At 37.0% G+C, this 14,775-nt stretch overlaps 2 protein-coding genes across 3 annotated transcripts in view; both read right to left on the minus strand.

Moving 5' to 3' along the window:
• Positions 1 to 444: 444 nt before the first annotated feature.
• Positions 445 to 8,107, minus strand: ckmt2b (creatine kinase, mitochondrial 2b (sarcomeric)). 2 transcript variants are annotated; one of them, XM_079418555.1, is made up of 11 exons: positions 7,884 to 8,001; positions 5,550 to 5,717; positions 5,267 to 5,465; positions 3,759 to 3,854; positions 3,402 to 3,623; positions 2,661 to 2,687; positions 1,820 to 1,905; positions 1,451 to 1,574; positions 1,224 to 1,358; positions 907 to 1,032; positions 445 to 678 (listed from the first exon to the last, which is right to left on the minus strand). In XM_079418555.1, exons 2-11 carry the CDS (start codon positions 5,693 to 5,695, stop codon positions 562 to 564), a joined length of 1,278 nt encoding a protein of 425 aa, XP_079274681.1. In that variant the 5' UTR covers positions 5,696 to 5,717; positions 7,884 to 8,001; the 3' UTR covers positions 445 to 561. The 2 variants fall into 2 exon arrangements, with proteins under 2 accessions (XP_079274681.1, XP_079274682.1); XM_079418556.1 differs by lacking the exon at positions 1,820 to 1,905 and having other exon boundaries at positions 2,661 to 2,746; positions 7,884 to 8,107.
• A 668-nt stretch (positions 8,108 to 8,775) lies between these two features.
• LOC306870736 (ras-specific guanine nucleotide-releasing factor 2-like) overlaps positions 8,776 to 14,775 on the minus strand; it is a gene marked incomplete at its 5' end in the record, with an annotated part of 78,886 nt that continues 72,886 nt past the window's right edge. The window contains 7 exons of the mRNA XM_079418162.1: positions 8,776 to 11,213; positions 12,285 to 12,353; positions 12,479 to 12,596; positions 12,684 to 12,763; positions 12,866 to 13,063; positions 13,164 to 13,248; positions 13,445 to 13,548. Of these exons, the coding sequence (XP_079274288.1) occupies positions 11,121 to 11,213; positions 12,285 to 12,353; positions 12,479 to 12,596; positions 12,684 to 12,763; positions 12,866 to 13,063; positions 13,164 to 13,248; positions 13,445 to 13,548 (747 nt within the window). The 3' untranslated portion in view covers positions 8,776 to 11,120. The remainder of the gene's footprint in view (positions 11,214 to 12,284; positions 12,354 to 12,478; positions 12,597 to 12,683; positions 12,764 to 12,865; positions 13,064 to 13,163; positions 13,249 to 13,444; positions 13,549 to 14,775) is intronic.

Here is a 14,775-nt window from a genome sequence, read left to right on the forward strand (position 1 = left end):
CCTGTAGTCTCGTTTGTTTGGAGATAAGTTTCTCTTCACCTGCAAGCAGGCTTGGTGACGTAACAAGACATAGTGAAAGCTGATTGGCTGGAATGAATATCACGGTTAATTGTATAAGCTAAATGTGGAAACGTGGCAATTAAAATTATTTATTTACGTAGCGTTATTTGAATAACTATGACATTTTATTTTATTTTTAATAAAAAAAATCTCTATATTTTTATATTATATTACAACATTATATATATATTATGTAAAGATATATACAGTATATATTTATGTAACGATAGATGTAAAAATATATAATGTTATATTACAACATTATATATTTTATATTATATATATATATATTACAACACAAAAAAAATTTTTTTTTTTTTGCTAAATAATAAAAAGAAAGTGCATAATAAGCTAATTTATTTTAAAGATTCCACAAGACAGAATTAAAATATGAATAATTTATTCAGTTGAGTTCCCTTTAAAAAGGCCTGCAGACGTCATAAATAACAGGTTACAGATCTCTCAGCTGCCTAGCTCTCAGTTCCTCTCTCAAGGATGCCATTATTTCTTGAACTGGGCTACTGGTGGAGGGATGGTGATATCCTGGCCCTTCTCAAGTTTCTTTTCACAGTCGATCAGGTAGTTGACACCATCAATCACACACTGAACGAGCTCAACCTGAAAGGCAATGTCAAATAAAATTGGATTTAATCACTGGCTACATGTTTTTTACAAACATATTGAAAAACTACTTTTATTAGCAGCATTCTACACTACTAACATTTGGTAAAACATCTCACATAATCGTTTGGAGTATGTCTACTTTCTATTTGCAGAATTTTCTATTTCTTTCCAATTTGATGCATTTGCACGGGTTAAGACACTCATCAAAGGTGAGCTATTTACCTCAGATTTGCCTAGACGGTCAAGGTTGGAAATATCAAAAGTGTCACCCACAGCTGCAGTATCCACGCCCCCTGTACCACGTTTTTGTAGCCTGAGATTATCCAAAATTTTATTGAAGCGTGAGTCCTGTTCAGAAGGGTATATGAAGTAGAGGACATTTTCTTAGGCTTTCAAGGCTTTCCGTGGAGTATTTAACATAAATTCTCAGTATATACAGTATATATTTCATTTGATCATTATTGATGGGAATTTAACCCATGACCTTGGCATTGGGAAATCAGTTTCAGATTAAACTGAACTATGTGAGATTGTAGCACCTTGCTTAGGAGGGGCAGACGGACGTGGACTCCAGCTCTCAGGCCGGTGCCTAGGTTAGAGGGGCAGGTCAGGATGTAGCCCAAGTGTTCATTCCACATAAACTCCCAGCCTCTCTCCTGAATCAACCTCTCGACCTGTGAAAAACAAACATCATAAACTGACCTCATTTCGATTTAATTCACAGACAATATGCATGTTTTTGGGCTGAATGCTTTGACAGTGATACCTCTTTCAGTCCTCTGCAGAACCTCTCAAACACCCTCTTCATGTTCCCACCCTTTTCCATGGAAATGACACGGGTGTGATCCTCCTCATTGATCCAGATTAAAAATGTTTTTTCATTGTTGTGCCTAGACATGAGGACAAAATGCATTCAGGAAATTTTGCTAAAACTGTTTTTATTCAGCCCTACGTTTTGCAGTAGAATCCATGAATGTCAACTAGCTTTTGATTCCATGTATACTAGTTGTTCTAGGGTTATTATTGTAACAGTGAATCAAAAACAGACACCCACAAAGACGCCTGATTATGTAACACACACAAGCACATGCTCTCTATAAGCGCCCTCTGGTGATGCAAACCTCATGCACCATACCAGATGCCTCTGGCATCGGGCCAATCCCGCGCCATTCCTGCACAAGTCAGCAAGGGTGATACGGGCTTGTCAAACAAGAAGTGGTCCTGGAATTTTCAAGAAAAGAAAAAGAAAGGGAAGTCTGGACTGGTTCAGTGTGGTAAAATATCTCCTCCAATCCTCTCCTTTCTCTCTGGTTGACCATCTTAGTTGTTAAGTATCTAGTGCGTTAAGTATCTAGTCATTCAGGCTGACATTATTATGTATAAAATGTGACTCTGGACCACAAAACCATTCTTAAGTCGCTGAGGTATATTTGTAGCAATAGCCAAAAATACGTTGTATGGGTCAAAATGATCCATTTTTCTTTTATGCCAAAAATCATTAGGATATTAAATAGAGATCATGTTCCAAGAAGATATTTTGTGAATTTCCCACAGTAAATATATCAAAACTTAATTTTTGATTAGTAATATGCATTACTAAGAACTTCATTTGAACAACTTTAAAGGCGATTTTCTCAATATTTTAATTTTTTTGCACCCTCAGATTCCAGATTTTCAAATAGTTGTTTTTCGGCCAAATATTGTTCTATCTTGACAAACCATATGATATCTTATTTATTCAGCTTTCAGATGATGTTTAAATCTCAATTTCAAAAAATTTACCCTTATGACTGGTTTTGTGATCCAGGGTAACAAATGCCTCTCTGGAACTGGAATACAGCTGCTGCCAAAAAAAGATTTTCAAACAGACATCTAGGTGAGAATATCTGAGCCAGCTTATGGGTGACTAGTAAAGGATGTGCTATAGGAATGTAGTGCTATGTTCTAACAACAGGTCAGTAGTTCTTCAGTCTTACCAAATCCCACGAGCATCTGGCCAATCTCTAGCCATACCAGATGCGATGAGGAGAGGAGACAATGGCTTATCAAAAAGAAAATGCTCCTTTGGTAGGCCATCATAAGACAAGAGCAGTGAGGTTTGTTAGAGAATTACAATATGCAACGGCCCTGATGAAAAGACGAGCATGTGTCTGGGCTAGTGTCCCTAAAAGTAGCTAAACCAGCAAATATGAAGTTTATACTGTGCTGGATGACCAGCTTCATAAGTGTTTCTGTTAAACAGTATTACTATGTTTATATACCAGACAGAATAGAATGCTGCAGGGATGATGTATTTTCGTAGGCCAAACCCTGGAAATGTTTGGAGACATTTTCGCATTTTAGCACTTCCAGTTCCATCATTCTGAAGTCAATGAGTTGTTTTGAATGGGTTTAAAAGCCTTTTAAAAAGATTTTTAAACAGGGATCTCTCAAGGTTTGTGGAGGTACTGCAGGTGATCTCCAGATAATATATAAAATATAGAAAAATCATTATATAAGATAACATTTTGAATTTGTATTATTTTATATCTGGTGTCCCTGCCTCAGAAGAGAATCTAAGTGAAGGTCTGTAAAGTGTGAAAACCTGGAAAAACTGTATATGACATGTATTTGCAGTTATAGCAAATAAATTTCAACTGACATGCATTTGCGTCAGCCTCCATAGTCATTTGCCTTCAGTGAGATTATGCTGAAATGTGTTTCTGGTGTGTACTTACATCAATCAGCTGCTGCTGCTCTTGCTCGGTCATCTCTGTCAGGCTGTAGTATTTGCCCGCCAGATCATCCTTCAGACCAGAAAGAGCCTGGACCACCACACGCTCCACCTCACGGCGTTCAGCACGAGTGCAGGCGGGTGGCAGACTGAGCCCACGAACACTGCGGCCTGTGCGCACACGTGATGACAGCACATAGTTGTCATCAAACATCCCGGAGGTGATCTGTTCAGAGGCCATCGGTAGAAACATTCAGTTTCCAGTGTAACTAAACTGAGGCAGGTCTCACCTTGCATGAGTCCTGGATGGAATGAGTTTGTAAAAAGGGATCAGAACCAAAGACAGCAGAGGAACCTTTACCTTTGAGCTATCCAGGTCTGTTGGGTGCTTCATTGTTGTAGGGTCATAGCCATTGTGCCTATCCTTAATGACTGGGTTAAAGATTTCAGCAAACACCTGAGGATCACAGCTATAGTCAATGATAAAGTTCATCTGCATGTACTGCATTTATGTCGAAGTACCTAATTTTGATACCACTTATTGACAGAGTTGACCATGGACAATAAAATAATGAACCCAAATTCCTTTGTCTGTTCAACTGAATATAACATAGCTCTTTTCAAAGTAGAATCACAGTGACCACAGTCCAAAATTGAACTCTTAAAAACTATATGTGACCCTGGACCACAAAACCAGTCTTAAGTCAGAACTCTCTGTGTTGAGAGTTGCTGAAATCGCGTTTGGTCTCGTACTGTATCGCGTATCTTGTCAGTGTGTGCACTTGCTTGGCCATTTTTAGTGATTAATAGGAAAGTGGGTTCATCTGAATTCTAGTAGTGAAGACCAAAGAGTGTAAAGACCATCGACTCCACCGGGCTGGGACACCGGCAAAGGATATAAGTATCGCTTTTTATTTTTATTTTATTCATTTATTTTTTTCCCTTTTTATGTTTACTATTGAAATGTTGTTGTATGCATTTGTCAATTTGATTTAATTTCTGTATTTTCTTAAATGGGTGTGTATAGAGTATTTACAGAGTGTTAACTTTTAGTTTTAGTTACTTTTTCTTATTTGTAAGTCGCTTTGGATAAAAGCGTCTGCTAAATGACTAAAAGTAAGTAAAGTAAGTCGCTGGGGTATATATGTAGCAATAGCCAAAAGTACATTATATAGGTCAAAATTATAGATTTTTATTTTATGCCAAAAATCATTAGGACATTAAGTAAAGATCATGTTCCATGAAGATATTTTGTAAATTTCCTACCATAAATATATCAAAACTTAATTTTTGATTAGTAATATGCCTTGCTAAGAACTTCATTTGGACAACTTTAAAGGCGATTTTCTCCATATTTTTATTTATTTGCGCCACAAGATTCCAGATTTTCAAATAGTTATATCTCGGCCAAATATTGTCCTATCATAACAAATAATTTATTCAGCTTTCAGATGATGTATAAATCTCAATTAAAAAAAATATATAAAAGACCAAAAATGGAGCCACATTTTATTTAAATATCATCAGCACTGTTGCTCCTCATATTAAAATTTTTGCTGGTAAATGCTGCCTTCACGTGCTATCGGAATTATCATAAATATTCCTAGTCGGAAATGAACACCCTTTCAAGCCATATTTACAACTGGGAAACTGAGATACATTTGATACCTGAGTTTCCCAGTTGGGTGGGAGTGATGGAGAGACCTTTGTCTTCCATCACTGTTTGTATTGTGTTCTTACTGTTTTTGTGCAGTTCGAATAGCATGTGAAGGTAGCATTAATATGAGAAATATGTCTTATAATTGTGGTACTGATTATTTTATTATCCTCTAAAGCCAGTTTTTACTGCTATTTGGGCCAGTTTTGTACCTCATAGCTCTCCTCATCACCAGCCACCATGCCCACAGTCTTGATGAAGGGATGACCAGGGTTGTCCACTCCAGTCTGAATACATTGATCAAGACTCCAGTTATTGGGGGTCAGCTTGTCCCTCAGCTGGCCATAAATAGCAGGAGTCAAGACAGAAGCCATGCAGTTGTTGTGTTTGCGCAGGTCTGGGTAGTCAGCACTTGGAAAGATAAAAACCAAGGTTAACTGGAAACTAAGTTCTCAGGTTAACTGGAAACTAAGTAAAGTCAACTTTCCTACTCACCTGGGTGGGTACAGCTTCTTTTTCTCCCCAGCAGAGACTCCCGACTCAGTCATGATATAGCTGGATACCAGGGTACCTGCACCCAGGCCGGCCATGATCACAGCCGTGTTGCGTCCAGACAGCACTCGAGTGAACATGCTTGCCATCCTCACCACTCACGAACTTCCACTTCAGAGCAAAGGACAGCAATAATTTTGTGTTAAAAAATGTTTTGTCAGGTAAAATAAACAGCTTTTTATGTGATTAAATAAATATTTAAAAAAATAATTATTCATTTTATTTTATTTTTAGTGAAGAAAAGTGAAGTGGGAGAAGGTTCTTGAGCCAGGATTCGAACTCGGGACACCCGTAGCTCAATGGCGCTATATGTCGGCTGTAATAATTTTTTGTGAATTAATTTCAATGATATTAATACAATTTCTTGTACCTTCGTATTTTTTATTTGTTTGGTTTACTCAACAATTTTAATTCATGTCTTAGATGGCCAATAAAAGATTAAAGGTATAGTTCACCCAGAAATGAAAATTCTGTCATTAACTACTCACTCTCATGCCGTTCCAAAAGACTCTCATTCATCTTTGAAAAGCAAATGAAGTTTTTTAAATATCCTTTTTTATTTATAATTTTTGTCTGTCCACTGAAAGCATATCCAAACCAAGATTTTCACACATCAAAAAGTAATGATCAACACACATCTCATGAAGTAAGTGTGTTTTATAGAGCTTTGTTCAGTGTTCTGGTCATGTGAATGAAAGCCGAAATTAAATATGTTCATCATATAAAGCGATTGTCTCTCTTCAGAAATCTTCAATTAAACCACTCGTTTCATATAGATTACTTTTTTCATATAGATTAATTTGACGTATAAAAATCTTGGTTGTGTGGACTTTCAATGAACGGACAAACATGATGAGAAAACATTACAAAATACTTTCATTTCTGGTCCGAAAATAAATTATGGCAAAGAAATTATGGCATTTTGACTGAAAGTAAGTAAAAAAGTAAAGTTGTGACGTATGGTGACCCATACTCGAAATTGGTGCTCTGCGTTTAACCCATCCAAATGCACACACACAGCAGTGAGTAGTGAACAAATGCACACACACGCACGCACGCACACACACACACACGGAGCAGTGGGCAGCCATGCTGCGGCGCCCGGGGAGCAGTTGGGCACCTCCCTCAAGGGCACACCTTGCTCAAGGGCACCTCAGTCGATGGTGGAGAGAGCGCTGAACATTCCCTCCCCCCACCTACAATTCCTGCCGGCCAGGGGCTCGAACTCGCAACCTTTCGATTACGAGTCCGACTCTCTAACCATTAGGCCACGACGTCCCCGCATGAATCAGTGAATCAATGAATCAGTGTTAATCAAAGGTGCTCTACTTGTCAATACAGTGGCTTGACATGGTGAGCAACCTCTGTGTCCTGACATACGTGTTGACTTTTTCCACTGAGGACTATCCAAATATACATTGGCTTTGAACTTGATGCCAAAGTAATATATGCCAGCTTATATTTCACATGCCCCAGTACCACGCAGTGCAGCCCGTGTGCCACATATGTTCCTGTCATCAGGTTTCTAAAACTTTACCCAAACATTTTTGATAAATCTTACACAAAACTTTAGTTATAAGCACTTCAACAAATGTTGTTTAAAATATCTAAATAAACTATTATTTTTTTAGTAGAGACTGGGTCTACTTGCTAATCCTTTTTTTTCACCATCATCTTAACTATGTTATCACCACCCTGCTTCTTTACAAAATTCACAGTTTGTGGTCCCTACGAGGAACTTATGGTTTCAGTGGTTCCAAATATTTTAGCTGTATGCCAAAGAGGTCAACCGGTCAACACTGTCTACACAGTGTTACAGCTGACAGTGGATCCACAGCAAATGGTCTTACGCAAAGGAGTCCAGACTTTGCCGGAATATGTTACAATTATCACATGACCTGTGACCAGTAGAGGGGCTTACAATAAGACAGGGTGGCTGTGCGATGGTCACACTTCTAGAGCATTCTAAGAATGTAATGGTGTGCATTATATAAACATAGAGAAAAAAATGGTGCACTTGCAAATGGAAAACAAACATTATTTACATGATTTTAATTATTAACAGCCATTTTGGATAAAGATATTAACTTGTTTCATTTTAGATTAGTTAACAGATTAGTGTCAAAACGTTCAAACACTGAACCAGACCATCATAAAATATGCTTAGCACAGTTGCAACTGGACAAAATCTAGCTTCCATTGTTTCTTTACATTTCTGTCAATAAATGAAGCTACACATACAAATGATTGTTAAAGCGAATGCTTTATTGTACTCACCTGTAGGACTGAAGGGGTCTCAGGCTTCTGTACAGCAGACTGTTCCCTGTAGAGTGAGACCACACTGGGCCTGTGCTTAAAATAAGAGCTCATCTCTCCAGCCAATCCTATTTCATCTGTCAGTATGACACCACGTCTGTGTGTCCTTGAGTTCTCCCTAACCAGTGGAAACCTCCAGTTACTGTACGCAGCTGGTGACTATGATACTATGTATACATATGTTTACCTTTCACCCACCGTAGTCCATCAAGTGGCCATTATTTTACAGTCCATGTTGAGATATGGATATAAAAAACTTTACAATGTTAATTAAGTGTCTCTATTTTCAGACAAAATACCCTTTTAAATGTTGTACTTTGTCAGATGTGGCTACAGTTGATATATAAAGGTCACTTGTTTAGTGGGACAGTGTGTGAGGGATAAAGTTAAACTGGTATTTGATTTGCACAGCCCATGAGCTTGTGCATTATCTGGTGCTCATCCCTCCCTTCCTCTGTAGGATTATGAGGAGAAAGAGAGACCTTGACATTAGTGTCTGGACTGTCATAACACTCTAGTTTTCAAATAATTTGTTCACAATCCACACCCTTCTGAAGAGACATATTTATAGTAGAGAACAGAAGCTGTGCTCTTACACCTATCCCTTTCAGTTTTGAGAAACATGAAACATGCAATGATTTCACTATACCCAAATGGCCTCTAGTCACCAGATGTCAATCCAATAGCACCTTTTGGAGGTGGTGGAATGGGAGAGATGTATCATGGACGTGCAGCTGAAAAATCTGCAGCAACTGTGTGATGCTGTTGAGTCAACATGGACCAAAAATTTATCTATCTATCATTTGATAAATAATTTATTGTAGATTCCATTGTTTGTTTGATTTGTTTATTTGAAATGAAAGCATGGAATTTAAGTACTGAAGCCATACATTCTCCAAGAGAATCGGTGATAAAATAAAGAGGAAGAAAAAATAAGGAAAAATAGTTTGATGCAGAAATGTACAAAAAGCAGATTTCACAGAAGGAATCCAACCTGGACATGCAAAGACATGCAACATACCAAAGCAACAATTATGTGTGCACAACACACTAAACCCATAAAAAAGAGAGAGAAAAAAAGGACAAAGGATTGTAAATTAATCATATATGCTACATTTTTCTTAACACATTTAGCAAAATGTAACAATTACAAGAGTGCTTGCAGAAATGAAAATCTTACGATGGATGGGGACAAAAATCACATTATATCATAAACCCATATTGACACACTATATACAAAAAGGGTCAAATAAATATGCCAGGAAATAAATACTACTGATTCACACTTGTTTTAAAGATAACAACGCTACATTGATGAGAGTGTAACTGACACCTTTCCAACCCACTCACCTCTGAGATCACATTCACACCTACAAGCTCTCCTGCCTTTCACACACTTGCACATAAAGAACAGAAATCCATCCCACTCCGAAGAAAGGAAAGATCAGACAAAAACAATATTGTTTTCATACAGCACAGTGGTAGATATATATTTATGGCCAATTTGACAGTTCTCTGCCAGTCTATGCATATGAAATCTCCAGCTATTACGATCAAAGTATTTATATAAAGAAGTGCAGTCAGATGAGAAGATAAATATATGTATGTATCTGTTTTACTTGAGGTTTCTAGAGAGTTTAAAAGAGGCTACACAGCAGCTGAATGACACATGACCACAAAACATGTCTTGCAATGCAATTTCCAAACATGCGATCACTGAATTTTTCATGCAAATTATGGAGAGACCCTCTTTTCTGTATAGCTGACCAGTGGGGTCATTACATTAAAAAGCAGGAAAACATTGATTATTGGAAAAACTTGCGAGTCAGATTTGGTTAAGAATCATTCAATGATAATAAACTTTTCCTCCAATAGGGGGCGGCAAAGCCTCGACTTACTGTAAAATCAGACCAGAAAAGGTTTTGCATTGCACAAGCATATGTCAATTTTGGACTACTTTGTAATGCATGGATGATGCAGCCTACTGTAAGTGGATTATATCTGCACGCTGAGGCTAAATTACGATGTTTTTAAAATGAAGGCCTGTTCACACCAAAAACTAATAACTATAAAGATAACTACATTAGCGTCCACACCAAAGCATAATGTTAACGGTGTTTATTATAACCACGCTCAGCAGTTTTGTTGTCTGCCTCTTAAAATGCGCAAGCTCTTTAAAGCAGGATGGATTCTGATTGACTGTCAATGTTTTTTTATCATTCATCAGCTGAAAAAATAAAAGTTGATCCCAACAATATCGGTCCTTCGTATCATAACAGTTGTGGCGTGGACTCTGCTCTTGATTTAGAATGATTTTTAAAACTATATCTTTATGGTGTGGACAGGCCTTTACACTGAATTTGAGCAGAAACTGCTAATTTATACTTGTATTTATTGGTTTAAATAGTTTGAATATCTCCATCCTGTCATCACTTTGCTACACAGGCCAATAATATCCAAACTTTTAAGCATTGCTGAGACAATTGGTTTTCATTTACAAGTGTCTGAGAATATGAGAAGGCACAATAAACTGATTTTTAAAGAGCTCACGTAGCTTCAGGGGCTATTACGAAATATCAATATCATCTACAACTGGTTAGTATTTTAGAAAGCTACTACACATTCCAAATACTTAGAAGTCTGATGTATCTTTTAAAATTTTCATGTGGTATTTTGGTTCAGTGCAGCCAGCTGTTGGCAGATGGGACAGCACATGGAGTGTAAAGTTGAGGCAAAGCACACAGCAAACCCACAGTCTAGTTCATGCACAAAGTCACTACCATTACCAATGAGGGGATGTGCCAAGGGCCACAGGCCCAGGGGGGCCACAATACACTACATAATATCTGGCTAATAGCTCTACTTCTGTACATGCTACATATCTTCAACCACTCTCTTCACAATTTAGACTGAATCCATCTGCTCGACCCTGAAACTCACTCATGACATCTGACCCCTGATAGTGGCCAGTTTTCATCCTTCATTGCTTCCATGATAAAAATCACCCTTCAGGGGACATTGTGGTGGTGAGCACTGTTTAACACTTTCCTCCAAACCTGGACCCTCTACTTTTTCACACTTTCACTTTCCTCCTTCACGTCTCTCTTTCTCAAACACTAGGCATTCTTCATGCCTTCAAAACATTCCAAGAGTGAGAAGCACATCTAGATGGAAGCTGCCAGGTACTGAGGTTGCAGTTCATGCAGGAAGCCTGGGTTCAATCTTGAGAGACAAGTCATACAGTGTGTCTTCATCCATAATCAAGGTCTTATCCAGAAGATACTGTGTGACCTGAACACGAAAACAGTAGATTACAGGATTACAAATTGGAGTGGAATTAGATTGCATAATAAATGTTTAAAACACACTGAAAAGTACAGGGTGTCATGATTCATTGAAGTCCAATATGCTCATATTTTTTCATGATATATAGCAATCTCTCACACACACACACACACACACACACACACACACAGACACACAAACTTCTGGCAAGATGTATACAGTATTTATGGATGTCACATTATGGTTAACTTGCAATTTGTTTAGACATACACTACCACTGAAATATTTTTTTTCCTTACATTTTTTAAATAAACGTCTTCTAATCTTAACACATTAGCATTTATTTGACCTTGAAATACAGTAAAAAAACAGTAATGTTGTGAAATATTATTATAATTTAACATAACTCTTTTCTATTTTTAATATATTGTAAAATGTAATTTATTCTTGTGATGCAAAGCTGAATTTTCAGCAGTCATTACTCCACTCTTCTGTGTCACATGATCCTCCAGAAATCATACTAATATGCAGATTTGGTAAATCAAGAAAAAATCTTATTATTCAATGCTGAAAACAGTTGTGCTACTGAATATTTCTGTGGAAATGGTGCTACTATAAAAATGTAAAGTAATATAAAGCATTTTTTTAAATAGAAATCTTTTGTAACATTATAAATGTTTTTACTGTCACTTTTTATCGATTTAATGCATTCTTGCTAAATAAAAGTATTAATTTCTAGGAAGTGCATTTGCTTATTTAAACAAATACAAGTATAAGAATTAATACTAGAAGTAATAATAATAAAAACATGAAAAACATTGCTTTTGTGTAGCTTTTGTCTAAATAAATGTAATCAGTAATCAGCTATATATAACATATATACAGGATTTAACAAGCACTGATTGCATTAGTAAAAAAAAAAATTACCCTTTTATACAGTCAAATATTATGAACAGTACAGATGTCTGAACACATGCCTGAGATCAATCAAATGATATGTATATAGTAATGATATTGAAGAAGCATTGATGCATGGAGGTGTCAGAACTTGATCTGAATATGAATTATCAGTCTAACCTTTGGTTGGTGCTCAATTCTGTAGGGAGTTTGCTGGAACTGTCGGATCTCTCGTATGATATGAGATATCTGCAGACAAAGTGTCATGATTCATTAGTCTACCCACACAATATCAAAGATACTAAAGCTACACAAAAATGAATTAGTCTTTTAATCCCTGAGCAAATTATACAGGATATGACATCATTTCTTACCATTCTCATCTTTGAGAAGTTAACCAGACCTTCCTCTGTGAAGTTTGGTGTTCCCTCTTCGATAAATGCGAGGTCTGTCAAGTACATACCCAGATATGGAACACAAGGGGGATTACAGCTGTAGAAAAGACAGAAATGAGGTCAAAAACAAGTCATACGTTATGTAATAATAATTTAGGTGTTTCAAAATGTATCAGTAGCTCACTTTTTCAGAGTTTCCCTCAGGTTTTTAAACCTTCCCTCAGATGACACAGTCTTTTGAAGTTTGTCCATTAGTGCTTTAGTCTGTTTGAAGAGACACAACAGCGATTAATAATTTATGACTTTCCATACTGATGTAATCTACTACATAAAACATTACAGCAGTTTTCACTCTGCATCTCTCACCTGTTTGCACACTTTAGCCCATGTCTTCTTTAGCCTGTAGATGGCGCTCCGGTTCAGGGCAGATGTGATCTCCAAGACACCATTATAATTGTTGAGACAGCGGCAAATATCAGCCACTGCTACCCATTTTTCAATAGAGCTGGCTCTAGAGCCCACATCTGTGTGGCTCATGATCTGAGAGGCCACGAGATTACTCATCTACACAGAGAAAGAGAGAGACAGTTTTATAAACAGGGTCATGCTTTTGTAATTCAGTCTCCTAAGAGGGTAGCAGATAGATATTTCCATATATACTCACATCATTGAAGTGCTGACTTGTCTTCATGATGTATGGAGTTCTCTCTGTCTTGTCTGTCTTCATCCATCCTTGGCCCAGGAACTCCCTACAGCAAGAGCACAGTGTATAGTGTTAGATGTGCATCTACAGAGGCTTCTTCTCTCATGAACACACAAGCTTTTTTTGAAGCCCATAATGAGTATGTTCAGTAAGGCTGACACAGATTTGTTCATGCATTATTCTCTGGTGTCTTTGAGGCTTGAGGTCTGCATCTCTCTGTACTGTATTGATGCTCTACTCACTCGTAGGGAATGCTCCTGAAGACTATGTGATCGAGAAGAGTGATTTGTTCAGCTATCTCCATGGCTGACAGAGATTCAAAACACTCAGCCTTTGGGCATTCAGCCTGGATGAGACGAACAGACACAAAATCAGTTCTTTATTGTGACAAGATGCCACTGTAAATGTACAACAACTCCTGGTATTACAAATACTGCATATCTACAAAATATTTTAAATTATGTTTTCATTAGTCTATATGTTTTTCCCTAAAAAATGAGCAGGTGTTCATTTTTAATAACTGAAATAGGATAATTAGTGCAAAAAAATGTACTTTTTGTCATTATTTACTCTCCCTCAAGTCTTTCTTTCTTTAGTGGAACACAAAATAATAAATGTCCATGATGCTTTGTTCCATACAATGAAAATTAACAGTGACCAGGACTGTCATGCTTCATAAATAAATAAATCTCATGGGCTGTATTCCAGCCCTTCTGAAGCCATATGACAAAAATGGAACAGAATGAAATTTAAATAATATTAAATGAAAATCTAGCTTGATAGACAGTCACCATTCACTTATATTACACAGAAATGAGCAGCATAAACATTCTTCAAAACATCTTTGGTGTTACATGGAAGAAAGTAAGTCAAACAGGTTTTGAAATTAATGAGGGTGAGTAAATTAAGACAGATTTTTCTTTTTTAGGTGAACTATCCCTTTAACAATGTAAACGTTCTATTCTGGGAACATTTGTACTTGTGACAACGTAACATTGTTTAATGGCAAAGTGCAAAATATCATGCTGATGCTGATATGACAGCTAGAAATTACACATATTGTACGTATATGAACTTATGAAAATCTATAATTAAACCGCCAATTAGCGATGAGTGATTGTTGGTTCTGTTTTCTTTGGCAGAGACACTTTTCAATTAACACAGTAGGTAAGGATTTTAAAAGCAAGATAAGGGTGTGTGTGTGTGTCCAGGCAGCATGCATTACTAATCAAAACATGCACTTACTCTCTCTCTCTCACACACACACACACACACACACACACACACACACACACACACACACACACAAAACTGTACAGACTCAGCCCTGATAATGCATGCTGTGTTTGTAATTAGTGAGCCCAGTATGCTGCTGCCAGTAGCACATTATATCATACAGCCGCGCATAAGTGTATGAATACATTTATCTGCGTATCTATAAACAATGGTGCATAAGAAACATTAAAATCGACTTATGTTACTCACTCAAGTCCTCTTAAAACACAGAGTACTGCATACAATATTAATTAAATGTACAGTATAAGCATTGGAATAAGTGGAACTGACTGCATTA

The sequence above is a fragment of the Barbus barbus genome, assembly GCF_936440315.1.
Source record: "Barbus barbus genome assembly, chromosome: 6".
NCBI classification, from domain to species: Eukaryota; Metazoa; Chordata; class Actinopteri; order Cypriniformes; family Cyprinidae; genus Barbus; species Barbus barbus.

Excerpts from the sequence above, each read along its gene's own strand:
- ckmt2b (XM_079418555.1), bottom strand. The coding sequence starts at position 5,695 with ATGGCAAGCATGTTCACTCGAGTGCTGTCTGGACGCAACACGGCTGTG. Across the intron at positions 2,688-3,401 it reads AGCAGCAGCAGCTGATTGAT|AGATTGGCCAGATGCTCGTG; the intron begins GTAAGTACACAC and ends TGGTATGGCTAG. Across the intron at positions 679-906 it reads ACCGTCTAGGCAAATCTGAG|GTTGAGCTCGTTCAGTGTGT; the intron begins GTAAATAGCTCA and ends ATTGCCTTTCAG.